The 14,808-nt window shown below is 30.7% G+C and overlaps 1 protein-coding gene across 1 annotated transcript in view; it reads right to left on the reverse strand.

Annotated features, from left to right (window-relative positions):
• Nucleotides 1–4,401: 4,401 nt before the first annotated feature.
• The window catches only part of LOC129941760 (transcription factor kayak), a 133,631-nt gene continuing 123,224 nt past the window's right edge, over nucleotides 4,402–14,808 (reverse strand). The window contains exons 2-3 of the mRNA XM_056050477.1: nucleotides 6,970–7,252; nucleotides 4,402–6,899 (exon numbers count right to left, since the gene is read on the reverse strand). Of these exons, the coding sequence (XP_055906452.1) occupies nucleotides 5,881–6,899; nucleotides 6,970–7,252 (1,302 nt within the window). The 3' untranslated portion in view covers nucleotides 4,402–5,880. The remainder of the gene's footprint in view (nucleotides 6,900–6,969; nucleotides 7,253–14,808) is intronic.

A 14,808-nucleotide genomic window follows, 5' to 3' on the forward strand; every position in this document is an offset into this window, starting at 1 on the left:
TGTTTATACAAAACTATATGGGGACTAATTTTGAACTGATCTTTATGTTTATTTTTAATAAATTCTGCAGAAACAATCAAGTTATCTCGTTGATTGAATTTTTTGAAGAAACAAACTTTTTTGATGGAAGCGAAACTAAGAATATTTTAAAATGCTTGCGCAAAAAGACAATACAACCAGTGACGGTGCGTCAATAAGACGTTTTAGACAGTGTCTACCCTTCAGATTTGAAACAATACTTTACTCTCTACAGTACCTAAATACATAACTTTAAAAATAATATGCATGGAAAAAAAGAAAAATTTGTACATACCTAATTATACTAATTCCTATTTTGATTTCATTAAGAATAATATTTCCTATCCCATAGTACCTACTTCTTGTCATTTTTTGTCTAACCCATTTATATGTGTATCTACAATCTACATTCACACCTATTTCTACTTTTTATTTATCACTACCTCACATATACCAACATCATGCTATGCTATGATGGATAGCTTGGCTCTACATATATGACTGACTTCTATTAACGAACCTCCCGAACGAACACCGAATACCGAAAGTACGAATGGAACGACACGAGTAAAGACGAAGACAGTGTCTTTGTTTCCCTTTAAAGTTATATGAAGGGAAAAGGGTTAGCTTATTATTCCCAAAAACTGATTTTGTATGGAAGCTAGTAGACATAAAGCTAGCCACAGACGTTGAACATGTTGGTGTGATTTGTTGGGCAGCGGTTCGCCATACACGGGCCAACATGTTTATAAACTTAATTTTTTGTGTGACTGTCGTGAAATCAAGATGTGCGATAGAAGTGCGGATGATGCAATAGCATGTTCGATAATTTATTTATAATATAATAAATTATAATTTACTTATTTTCCCATATTGCCGGTTCACATTTTATCGCTTCAATGAAATTTTCAATAAATAGTTTGCATTGCGACGACATGTTAACTCATTGAAAGTAACAACACAAATGACGAATTGTTGTCCCACAACGCCATACACGACGAACATGTTGGTAAACTTCAAAACGTGTTGTAAACTTGCCCATACACAGCCAACATGTTAGCCCCAACTTCACGGTTTACAAAATATTTCATAAACCGTCGATTTGTTGGCCAACACGCCCATACACGAATGATTTTCAGCCCAACACCAACAAATCACACCAACATGTTCATCGTCTGTGGCCAGCTTAAGTGAATCTGTCTAATCGCTTGTTTGTTTTGAAAGTAAATTCTTAATTCGAATTTTTCATGAAGAGAACGAGTGTCAGTTAATAGGAGCAGCATAGTGAATGTGATCAACGCAGCACGCAGCGGCATGCAGCGCAGCGTTGCCGCCAAAAAATAAATTTTCGTGCCACGTTTTTTGAAAAAACGTGCCATTAATGAAATTTTCGTGCCATACGAAAATAAAACTGAAGTTGTTCTTTAAAAATAAATATAAATTGAATACTGTTACTATTAAAAAAAATCATTTCCTCTATTCGTGCATGAGTAGATATTATTATTAAAAAAAAGTATAAATAATATCAAAATATAAATACGTAATAAAGCTTTGTTATAATAATTTAAATAAATAAATTAGTTGAAGGTTAAAATTTTGACAATTATTAGGCCTAATAATTTCATTATATGACATTATAGCATTAATTTTTTTGTATGACAATTTGTTTTCGTTGTTTGTTTTAATAATATTTAGCCTTAAAAACACTCATTTTGCTGATGCACTTCCGTGAGGCAAAACATAAATTTGGAAATATTAATGAACGTTCCTTCATCAATTATATTTTTTAATTTATACAACTTAAGCCTAAACGTGTTTGAATCTTCAAGAAAAACGAAAATTTTTCTTATAACATCTTTCTCGCACTATAATAGATGAGAAAATTCTGATATCAAAATATTAAAGTGTGGCAAAATACTTTTTTATGTTTGAATTATTTTTTAAACGCATTAACATTTAATTAAGTTTTTTTTTCAAATTCTTGCGAAAGTTTTGTATAGAATATTTGACAATCTTTTAAAACATTTAATTTTTCGTTAGTCTCTAAATTTCGAACCTCTTCTGTGCATTCAAATCCCAAAAAAATATCATCTATTGGCTTACAGTTTTCGGTTTCATATCAAATATCATGTTTGTTCTTTGAAGAATTAACATAATCTTCTTTAAAAAAGTTTATTTAGGAAAATTTGGTGAAAAATAGTTATTTCAGAAATTAATAAATTTATTTTTGGGGCTTCGCTTTGAAATGACAATAAGTTTGTCTGTAGAAGGTAGAACGTAATCCAAAAAAAATTGAAATATGATTTTATTCAGTTATCATTCAGTAGGTCAAGGAGTCTTTTTGACTTTTCACTATTTTCTTCTTTTGCAGCGAGTAGAAAAAAATGAGACAAAACCATCCAATTTTTTAAGAAACCTTTAACACAAATGAAAGTCTGAAAATTGAAATCATTTTTGGAATTTTGTTTTGCTCAATGTTGAAATATTCTTGAAAAACTGCCATTTTACTTTGCCGTTTAGGACTGTTTTTTAAAAAACTATATACACCATTGGCTAATTCATGTATTTCTTTCGGAAGAGTAGAGCACGCATTTGAAATACATATTTGAAACGAATGTGAAGTTCAACTGCTTGAGCAAATATTGAACTCCCCCTTTTTTACCAATTAAGTTTGATATGGGAATATTATAAGTTTCTAAAAAATTAATTAAACTGCGTTTACACTATGAGTTTAAATTTATGTAAAAAGATTGACATAATAAAACGTGCCATATTTAAATTTTTCGTGTCACCGTGCCACGAGAAAATTTCCGTGTCAAAAAGGCACGATCGTGCCACATCGGCAACGCTGATGCAGCGGCAGCAGGCAAGTGTTACCACTTCTCAAAAAAAAGTGGAAGTAGATTTTAGGAAAAAAGTGAAGTAGATTGAGAAAAATGGAAGTAGATTTCAAAAATTAACTTTTTCTTAATTATTCTACATATTTTTAAATTATATTATTTCAATAAAAAATAGAAAAAAAAATTAATTATTTAAGGCTTCATATCATATACTTCAAGATGTTAATGTAACATTTCTTAAATTAAATCTTGCTTGTTAGCAACGAAAATCAAAGATTGGGATAGTGTTGGTAATATCAAATGACTTTAGGATTTTTTATTGCAAAGGACGAGTTCTTCAAGAAATAGTTATTGGAATCGTAATACAATTTTAGTACTTCAACAAACCTTTTATCTTTGTTTTTAGACAACTTGAAAATATCTTTTGATATTGAAAACAAACAATCAAATCCAAAATAAGACTAGGGCATAACTTAAAACTGTAACAAACAAAAAAAAAAAAAATGCACGACTGGTTCGCATGACTCGCTCATGTATTCAAAAATGTCTGTCTAAAACTATTTCCTGTATGAAATTAAAATGTACCTGCAAAAAAATTTGTTTTCAAAAGTGTAAATGCCATTTGATTTCTCAAGAAAAAATACAATTTTTTTAAACTTGCGTTTGAAAATAGTTATTGAATTTTAGTTTAAAAATATTTTTGGAATATAATTTTGAACTTATTATTAGACGACTGGCATTTCAATTTTGTAAAAAATGATAACCCATTTTCAAGAAATCAAATTTCGAAAAAAATAATATTTGTTTTTTAAATTAAAAATAAAAACCAATAATATTTTTGGCAGAAAAAAAAAGTTTAGTTCTTGAGAAAACTTAAAAACAAAATAACGGTTTTAGCTGGGATGGGATAGCCTTTATATATGTTTATATTGAAAGGAGCTAAACTAAGAACACAAATTTTAGCAAGAATTTAAAAAAATCTATCGGTTTGTTTTTGAAAAAAATTTGAATTATCGATATTGAGCTCTGTCGGAAGACGTTGCGTCTTACATGTGAATTAAATTATTTTCATTTCATTTTGATATTGAACTCTGACAGGACAAGTTAAGGTTGTAAATTTTTGAGATTGCCAACCTGTATTGCGTAAATCAATACATATTTGTAAAATGGATTTTTCAGGAAATGATGATATTTTTGAGTATTTCTCAAATGATACAAATGTAAAGTTTTCAATGCTTCCTATAGAAGATAAGATAACTATTAATTCATTATTACAATGCAAAATAATGAATCAAAATTTGTGTCTACCCAGTCAAATGGACTGCCGCACGTCACTGAATACAACACAACACACGCCTACTTTGATATAAAAAATATTGTTTGGAAAAATTCTAAAATACTCAATAATTGCTTTCTCATTGTTTTTTTTTATAGGAATATAATTGTTTAATTTGTGACGTATAATAGAGAATATTATGATTTCCTTGGACCTCTCCATTTAACTTCTAGATAATATTACTTTTCTCAAAATAAAACAACTTGATTATTTTGTCTTAAGATGGTATATATTGCAATTGTTTTGTTTTTGTTTTTTAAAGATTATCAATACAATAAAATTTGCAATATGGTTGCTTTTGCTCTGCTATTGTTCTTTAATTTTTTTTGAATTTGGTAAAGAGTAGCATTTTGAATTTATTGCTTTTGTTTTTTGATTAACTTTTTAAGTTTTTGATTTACAACATTATTTTCCTTTTTTTGATCGAATAGAAAAACTAACAACTGTTTTGGTTTTGTTTAAATTTGTTTTTTTTTTTATGTTTTGTTATCTTGATTTTGTTTAAATTGATTAGGCTTTACAATTCTTCTTTTTAAATTTTAAAATATAGTTTATGCTTTTGTCAAAAAATATAATATTTATTTTTATATGTATGTGTTCATCAAATAACCTTATTTATGTAGTTATACATGCAAATTATTTTATTGTTTTTAATCTACAGTTTCAATTTATTTTTTGGTTTATTTAAATATACAAAATGTAGTTATTTTCTGTTTAATTTGTTTTCATTTTTTTGTTCAAAAGTCATAGAAACAGTAATATAATAATATGCTATAGAAAAAAAAAGTAATACACATTTTAATTAATTATTGCTTTTGCACAAAAAACACAAGGCGACAAAGGTTTTCTTACTGCATATTTTTATATTATATAAATAGAGAATTTTTGTTTTCATATTTTTATATCTTAAAGATGTGATTTTGTGTAATATTTTTTTCTTTCACTTCTAAAATTGTTTTTTAAACGATCGACAAAAAGGCTTTTTTTTATAAATTTGTATTTTTAAATTATTATAATTTTTATGATTGATTAAGCTTAAAATTAATAAAAAAAAGAAAGAAAGAAAATATTTTAACTTCCTTCGATGCTAAAACTAGAAATTGAGAGTTAACATTTAAGTTTCAACTTTTATTTCTCTAAAACCTTTATTTTTGTGTTTCTTTATAAAAGAATTAAATGAAAACAAAATCATTAAACTCGATTTCCTTTGTTTTTGTTTTTCTTTTCTATTTTAGCTATAGAATTTGCGCTAAGGAAATATTTAATATTTTAGTTTTTTTTTTTTGTTATAATCGACTTTTTATATTTTAAATTTTTATTTAGTTTTATTTTATTTTTAAATATCACAACGCCTTCTCTTTTGTTGGTTTAACTTTTTAAACGTTTTTAAATCTTCTACAAAAAATTAAATTACAATGCTCTTTTTTTAACATATTTTGTTTTTCTTTTCGCTAGATTTATAAATAAAACAAACATAATAATATAATATTTAAAAAAAAATAATACAAAAGAATTTTTAGGACAGTAAAAATAAATCATTTGCCTTAAAATATAAGTTCTCCTCGTAAGAAAAAGAAAAGGTTATTTATTCCAACCCCCATTTTTCTTTCGACATCATAACATTTTTCTTATCCTGTCAGAATATTTTTTAAATAAGAATTTTTACAAATAATATTCGTTTAACTATTATAAACTGACCAGCTTTGATGGTTCGCTGGTGGGTGTGGACAGCTCAAGGGGATGCTTGTTTTGCGACGAGCACGTTGGAATTAGGGGACCAGAAACCGGGGTAAGGCCGGTGCCACCGTCCATAAGACTGTCAAAATTGAACATGACTCCACTAGATGGCGTTGTTATCGCAACACCGTTTATATCGGTGACGGTTTTACCAATGCCGGGCATCATTTGGAGGGGAACATTAAGTGAGCTGGGTCGTTGTTTTGCAGGACCGCCGGGTTTTAACATTGGCGGTGGTGAATTTGTGATGGTAGGTGTGTTCAAAGTAGCGACTGAGGGTATGGACGACGAAATCGTTGAGACATTCGGTAATGGCGGCACCATGGCTGAAGAGGATTGCGATAGCATGATTTGGTTTGGATTTGGTGATGCGGGTCCGTCGATATTATCGAATTGGTCATTTGGTTCGCTTTTGACGCACTTCAAATCGAAGTCTGGTACAATGGGCTTGAGATCGAGTGGGGAACCGCGGCCGGTGTCGCAAGCGTTAAAAGTATCCATTAGAATGTTGTTGTTGTTTGGCCGTATTTTACGGCACAATAGATTGTGTTCGGCTAGAATTTTTTGCAGCTGTTCTTTGGTGTCGACGTAATTCTGCAATTCCTTGTTGAGACTGTTTTTACGTTTCTCAAGGAGGCCAACTTCCTCGAGGAGTTCATTTGTTTGATCGACACGACGTTTTCGACAGCGCGCCGCTGCCAATTTATTGCGTTCTCGCCGAACTCGTCGCTTTTCTTCTTCTTCGGGGGACATGTTTGTTGCTTTAGTCGGACGACGACCACCTTGATTACGACGGGACGGAGTGTTTGTGTTCGTTGTGGAAGAGTTTTTACCTCTTGTAACTTCACGTGCCAGAGCCCCTGTGAAATCATTGACAGCATTTGAGGTAGATGCGGCATTACTGCAACCGCCGCCAGTGCCATTACTTTGAAAGGACGGACTGTCGTTATTTGCAGTGGCTACACTTGCTATAAGATTAAAAAAAAGCATATGAGTTCCAGAGATTCTTCAAAAATTATTTAATTTTTTTTAACTTACATGTATCTGTTGTGGCCAAAGAATTCTCTTCATTTATCATCGGGGTTGTAGGCCAAGAATTTTGTGAATCTTCTGACGATGACATACTGTTGGTTTCATTTTGGAATTCGGGCAAATTAAATGGCGCCCGTGGCGGAACAAAACCAGCTTGATAGGGTGCAGTATTTGGTGTATCAGCTGTTAGTTCAATGAATGTTTGTTCGATATTGCGTAATGTTGTTGGCGTTAATGTTGATGTGGTGAGTGTGGGTACACCACTTTGTATGCCATCTAATGAGACAAGCTGTAAGTAAGTAAATAATAAATAAATTTGATAAGAGCAAGAAGTAATTAAAACCAGTTTAAGCATTTTAAGTGAGTTTTTTAAAAATGTAGCCTATTATTCTAGTTTGAAACTGCGTTTTTCGTAATAATTTTTTTCGTTAAAATAACAAAATGGCTACTTTGGCTATGACATCCAATTTAATGATGCATGATGTTAATGTAATAAATACTAAAGTAATTACAGAAACATCATCTGAACCATATACTATGTTCAAATGACGTTTAGGTGATATCTCTTTCCTTAGTTTGTTCCACATGACCATCATCTGAACATGCCTTAAACTGTCCGCCATTTATAAATGTCAAATATGCTATTAACTAAAGCAGACATATTTTGACAAAGCAGACTGTTAGTTATGTTCATTGTCAAAAACCAATAACAGAGTGATTCAAATCTCATGTCATTATGTAGTTAAGCTATTTTACACTTTGATTTCATTTTGCATTGACGTATAATTTTGATCTTTAAAAAAAAATGATTTAAATATTTTAAATTTGTTTGATCTGTGAGCGTTTTATATTTTGAGTGAAATCTTTATATAAAAATGTATTCAGTACAAGTCGATAAAAGCTTTCACCATCTAGCTTAATTCCAAAATAAAAGTGGGTGGCTTAATTAAATTCACATAATACTTATAGGTGGTATCTCTGACGTAGGTGGTAAAAATGTAAAATAAAAAATAAAAACAAAACCAAACCATTACGCAGTACATAATAGCAATAAACAATGTTTTTTTTTCGTTCTTGTATTTTGTGTTTCGTTCATTTATTCTTTACTTTTATTTTATCACTTTCAACCCACGTGGTTGGATGGCAAAATATTTACAATACATTGAAATCTAACAACAGCAGCGGGCGTGCTGTTGTGTCAGACAATGTTAATGTGGGCACATTTTTATGTAGGGTGTTCTTTTTGTTTCTGTTTAAAAGTTTATAATACAACTTTTATGTTATTGAACTTCCTGTATTCTGTAAATTTTATGATTTCAGTGACCTTTTATAGTAAAATATTTTGGTCATCGCAAATTATCATTTGCCTTTAAACACAGTAATAAAAGAGTATATCAAAATGACAGTTATGATTTAGAAAATCAAACAGATCTTGTGTTGATTCAAAAAACGGAAGTTCGTTCGAATGCTAGACGAAGACCTCAAAAACGTCACAATTGAACGTTATCTTACTCTAATCATTCTTGAAATCTTTCAACGACTAAAGTGAAATATGTCAAATACTAAAGTGACATCTATTTCCAAGTTGTCAGCACTATTTTTCTTTTCGATCAGGAGAATTATTGTTGAAAAAAAAAATGAAGGCATAACCTGTCAAAAAAAAGTCACTCAATTGACAAATATCAAATTCATCAAAGTGAAGATTTTGAAGTTTATAATTTGCAACAATATCAGTAATATAGGACTATTCACATAAGAGCGAGTAACGACAAACGAATATATACATCTATAATTACATTTCTTTTGCATGGGGTGTTTTTATTCGTCGTTTCATTACAAATCCTTACAAAGACAAGTATAAAATTATTGGATTAAGACGCACGTGAACACTTTATTCGTTAAAATTTGGATCATACGTGGAAGGCGAATTTAGTTTGACAGTAGGTAAAAATCAAATTGCAATTAGCGATGAACAATTTGTTTTCCTAAATTTCTCTTCTTTTGGCAATAAAAGAGATAATTTTAGAACCTTCAGATTATATAAAGCAATATTTTTAAAATAAGGTTAATAAATTTTTTAAAATTACATTTACTTATTTATTCGTAGGTAGTTGGTCGCTCTCATGTGAATAGTCCATAAAAAGTTCAAGTGTCAAAAAGCAGAAAGTACTGTTTACTTCTGAGAGTTCCATTGCTTTTATCCTAAGCACTATTCACATTTGCACGACCAACGACCAACGAATAAACGAATATTCGTCAATTTTGACATTTCTTTCTTTGAGTTTTAAATTCGTCGCGAATGAAGTTTGACTTTGACCACAGCCGAACACCGTTCACCACCGAAACCAAAACAAGAATGTTTTTTTAGGTTTAGTACGCGCGTTCATTTGAGTCGTTGCGAGTGTGGATAATGTGGAACGCGAATAAAGTTTGACAGTTCGTATCAAGTACAATTTTTTTCGCCACGAATAAATTTGTTTTCTTAAATTTATTAATATATGATACTGAAAAGTAAAAGTATGCATCATAAATCAGATAGAAACCATATTGCTATCGTTTTGTTCAAAATTTGTGTGGAAATATATCTTGAAACGTAAACTCACATTTTGTAATTCATTCGTCATTCGTTGGTCGCGCTCATGTGAATACTGCTTTACTGTTAAGTGTCATTTTATAAAACCGAAATTTAATGAATATTTTTGAAGAGATAATGAAAGCAGACCTAAAAACTGCTATAATATTGTTATACATGGGACATTAAGTGAAGATGACATTCCATTTTTGTAAACACAAAAAGTCATCAAGAAAAACACCCTTTATCCGGTTTGCTATCTTAAAGATATTATAAAATCCCACTCCAAAGCTCTTATAAGATTGTAAAATTGTACTCATGCTTTGGCTTTGGCGGCATAAACGAGCAATGGCGCAAAAGACGCCTCTTTTCTTCTTTATCTACATTATGATGAGAAAAATAATAATATGAAATCGTTCTTTTTGCAAAAAGAATAAACAAAAAGTTTTTTGTACTTCAATATTATTAAAAACTCAACTCATGTCGTGTTGTTTAGATACATTGTTGTATGTATACTTGAATAATGTTGCGAGATGCTGACTGTTTTTATTCGTGGTGAATTGTGAATTTTGTTTTGTGAGATGTGAGAGTTCGCATTCGCAAAACTCTGGTGCTTCCTAGTTTTTCACCCTGATTCTATTTTTAACGATGAACTCGTTCGTTTCTTTGAATTCTAAAGATTTAAATTGAAAATAATTCTAGATAATGTAGGTACGAGTATTATGTATTTTTTTTCCGTTTTTTTATTGCTATATACTCTTTTGTTGTTATATATACGATATGTACTTCTATTGATGTTGATTTTAATTGTTGCTTTTGCTTTGATAAATTATTATTATATAGTTTTTTTTTTCTTTTTTATTCACATCACTGTTTGTTGTTATCAAAGTAAGAAATCCTTTATAAAAGTTATTACAAAATTAAAAAAAGAAAAACAACGACCAACCGTTGACATGCGATATTTTCTGTTCAGATGGGATTCGGTTAGGACTGTTTGTTTGTACCTCTACACTTCCTATTGCCAATTAAAATTTTCAAATAACAATTTAATGATAGGGGTTATTACATACACTACACAATATTATTGAAGTTGTGAACTTGTACTACTGCTGTTTGTTTTATGTATATGTTGCTGTAATATGTGGGTCTGTTCTAATTGTTACGGGTCTGAGTATATTTAAGGTCAATATTTTAGTTTTTTCTAGCTTTTTATGTTTTTAAATCGTGTATGAACTTTAAAAAAAAAGCATTTAAAGAATAAAGGTTACTTTTTTGTTACAATTCAAAATACGTTTATAAAAATGATTAAAGATACCAATCGAAATTATGAAAGTAAGAATCAAACAGGCCTAACAACAACGTTCGTATTTTTGTTACATAGGGAAAAGGTGCGTCCAGATTTAAATGCAATGCGGAAACAAATAGCAGGGTAAATAATAACAATCAAAGAAATAAGGTTATTTGTGAGATATTGTTTACATTATTGATTAATCGTGTAATAAATAATATCCTTATCATAAACTGAAGAAGAGTCTTTAAATTATTGAACAATATTCAGACCCATTAATTCTCAACATCCAAAGTTTAGACAAGTTCATTAAAAAATCAAACTGACAGAGATTGCAACTAAAGTCACAAACATTCATATATTGATGACTGTATTTTCGGAAAAAACAAAATTTAATATTTTTTAAGGTTTTTAACATAAGTGATAGGCAACAACTGGTTAGTTCATATTAAGAAGATTTTTGAGGAAGAGAATTAAATATCAACAGAATTTCAGTTGAACTACTTCTTTATATATTTTCTCCTTATTTAAAATGTGTGATGTAAAATAATTTAGAAATTGAACAAAAACAAGTTTTATTCGGTTAAAAAAAATATTTTTAATTTCATAATCTAAGGAAAATAATCAGAAATATGAACTATCCTATTATAACTGTTATACTTTTGAACAGAAATAGAGAACATTTGGGCTAGTTCAAATGTCTGCACTTGTTTTCCGTTGAAATGGTGAACTTACATTTATCTGCACTTTGAAGTCTGCAGACAAAGAGGATGCAACTAATGAAGTCACACTGGTTGAGAAGAGAGAGAGAGAAGATGAAAAATGTCGACGTTTTCGAAAATACAGATTATAGGAAATTGGATGAAGATTATAGTTCATCTTTATTTCAGCATTTTCGTCTGCATCAGTGTTGCCACAATGTTCCAAGTGTAACAAAGGTTTTAAATTTCTTCTCTATTTTAAAATGTTGTTACTGTGTTTTAAACTTTTGTTAATTTTTGTCGGTTTATTTCATTACATTTTCGTTTAGGCTTGCAACAACACTAGACTGTCAAATATGATGGTTGTGTATTCTTTTTCACTTTCAAGTTTTCATAAATATACATATCTGCCTCACTCTCCTTTTTTGCATTATGCAGGTGATGATACATATAAATTCACTTTAAGACAAAATTATTTTATATCTGCAACATTAACGAAATGAATTAAGTTTTTCGGTGTAAGCATAGTATTATTTTAAAGATCGTTTGTGTTCGACAGTTCACGAATCAGAGGTTATGTATGAGGTAAAGTTGTAAGGGCCTTGCACATTAGAGCGATCAAAGAATGAACGAATGACAAAGAAACGTGATTTTTAACATTTAAAAAAGTCAATTTCAAACAAAAACACATTTAAATTATAAGAAACCAATTGACAGTTATTTTAGGATAATAAAATTTGCAAACAAGACAATTTTGTAAAAACAATTTGGTAGTAACGAATTGCAATGTGGTTGCTACGAACTGTCAAATTCTATTCGCGTTCCACATACCATCCACACTGCAACAAATAAATTGTTTGCGCTCAACTTAACCTCAAAATTATACCACTCTTGTTTTTTTTGTTGAAAAGGGTCATTGTAAATTGACATTTCGTCGCTGTCTGCGAATAGAAATAAAGCTCATGAGAAAGAAAAGTCAAAATTTGCGAACATCCACAGTTTGCAGTTCATAACTAATTTGTAAGATGCTTTAGAAATTAAAAATGTGTGCTTAGAAAATCACAAACTGACGTTTAAACGAAAAGAAAATGTACTGAAATAAATCATTGCACCGAGCATTTTTTTCTAATATTTGAAATGGTGTAAAACTGAGGCTTTTAAATAAGTTTCGACTAAAAAATCACAAAGCAAAAGAATGTAGATACAAATCTTTGGGACAATTCCTCGATAAAGTAAACAAAAAGATCATAGAAAGTATGAAAATATTTTCTTTTTGTTTTAATTTTCAAAAAAATTTCTCAATTATGTTCTGACACTTGTAGTTGTATTATGGTTGTTTTTCCTTTTTTTATTTGCAACAAGCTATAATTTTAAAAGTTTTACTGCTAAAAAGTAAAATAAAATATTTTAAATAGAATATTTTACTAGGAACCATTAATAATCTTCATTGGAAGACACCCAAATAATAATCCTAATTTTCACTTCACAGAAACTGTCAAACTAAATTTTCTCATTTGTAAAGATTGGTACAAAGTTCGATCATTATAATTATTCTAGAATAATTGGATGAAAAACACAATAACGTAAAAGAAAAGTTTCTATTTTTCCTGTATTTTCGTTGGGAGTCTTTGAATGTCATTAAGAAAATTGATGGGTTTGACAGAGAAAATATTTGTAATTATCTAAATTTTTTAAATTAACAAAAAAAACAATAGTTTTAAGATGTAAGATGCCGCATTTGGGAACCTGCAAAAGTTATGTGAGTCCAAAGTTTGTTATAGATGAAAAATAAAATACATTGGAAGTAGTTTTTGACATTTAAGTTTGATAGAAATATACAACTGATAATTGGAGTTCTTTGACAGATTGGTTTAGCTTTTATTGAACATTTCTGTCATCGAATGCTTACTTCCTGATTGGAATCAATTATTTCAGGTTAAATTTGATCCATGAACATAAATTGACAGGTGAGAATGCAAAGAATATGGAATGCTTTCAGTGGAACGATTATGTTCCTAAATTTGAAATAAATCACGAAGAACTTTTCTCTCCAACCGACCCAAGGTGCTTTTATCCGATTTTGTCATAGTCCATGCTTCTGCACCGTATAGCAGGACGGGGATGATAATGGTCTTATATAGCGACACTTTGGTCCCTCAAGAGGATTTTACCACTCAATTGCTTTCTTAGCCCAAAGAAACAGCGGCGCTGGTGTTGTTTTCTGCGTTTACAGTGGAGCCTAGGTAGATGAAGTCCTTGACTACCTCAAAGTTACGTCTGTCGATGGTGACGTTTTGACCAAGACGTCGTCGGTGTTGTAGGTATGTTCTTTCTTGACGACAGCATGTACTTTGTTTTGCCCTCATTAACCGTTAAACCCATTTTTGCCGCCTGTGCCTCATTGCCCCATTGATATCACGCTGAGTTGTTCCGATTATGTCAATGTCATCAGCATATGCTAGTGATTGGCATTGGACAGACTTTTGAAAGATAGTACCTCTAGTGTTGATATGGGAGCTCTGTACTATTCTTTCAAGCACGATGTTAAAAAAATCACAGCGCATTACTTTGTCTAAAACCTTTTTTCACATCGAAAGGTTCTGTTAAGTTATTTCCAACCTTTATGGAGCAGCGTTATTTCTCCATGGTCATCCTGCACAATGAGACGAGTTTGGCAGGGATGCAAAAACTAGACATGGCGCTATACAGCTCGTCCCTGTAGATGCTGTCATATGCGGCCTTGAAATCGATGAAAAGATGGTGAGTGTCGATTTGGTTTTCTTGGTTTTTTTTTTCAGGATCTGCCGTAATGTAAAAATTTGGTCAAATGTGGACTTTCCTGGTCTAAAATCACACTGATAAGGCCATATATAACGGCAGAGAAGATTTTATAGGCGATGTTAAGTAGACTGATGGCTATTTAGTTGGTGCAGTTAAGAGGGTCTCCTTTTTATCAGGATCGGGCAAACAATACTGAGGTTCCATTCATCGGGCATGCTTACTTCCGACCATATCTTACAGATAAGTTGGTGCATGCTCGTAACCAACTATTCTCCAGCTGCTTTAAAGAGCTCGGCATTCAAGCCATCCCCTCTAGCAGCTTTATTAGACTTCAGCTTAGATATGACAATCTTTTCTTCGTCTAAGTCGGGAGGACGGGATTGTTTTCTCTCGTCGTCTATGTTAAATGGATCATCCTGCCTGACAGCGGAATTCAGTTCTTCGTCGCCGTTATACAGTCTGCAGAAGTGGTTCTTCCATATCCTCAGCATTGACTGCGGTTC

The sequence above is a fragment of the Eupeodes corollae genome, chromosome 1 (assembly GCF_945859685.1).
Source record: "Eupeodes corollae chromosome 1, idEupCoro1.1, whole genome shotgun sequence".
NCBI classification, from domain to species: domain Eukaryota; kingdom Metazoa; phylum Arthropoda; class Insecta; order Diptera; family Syrphidae; genus Eupeodes; species Eupeodes corollae.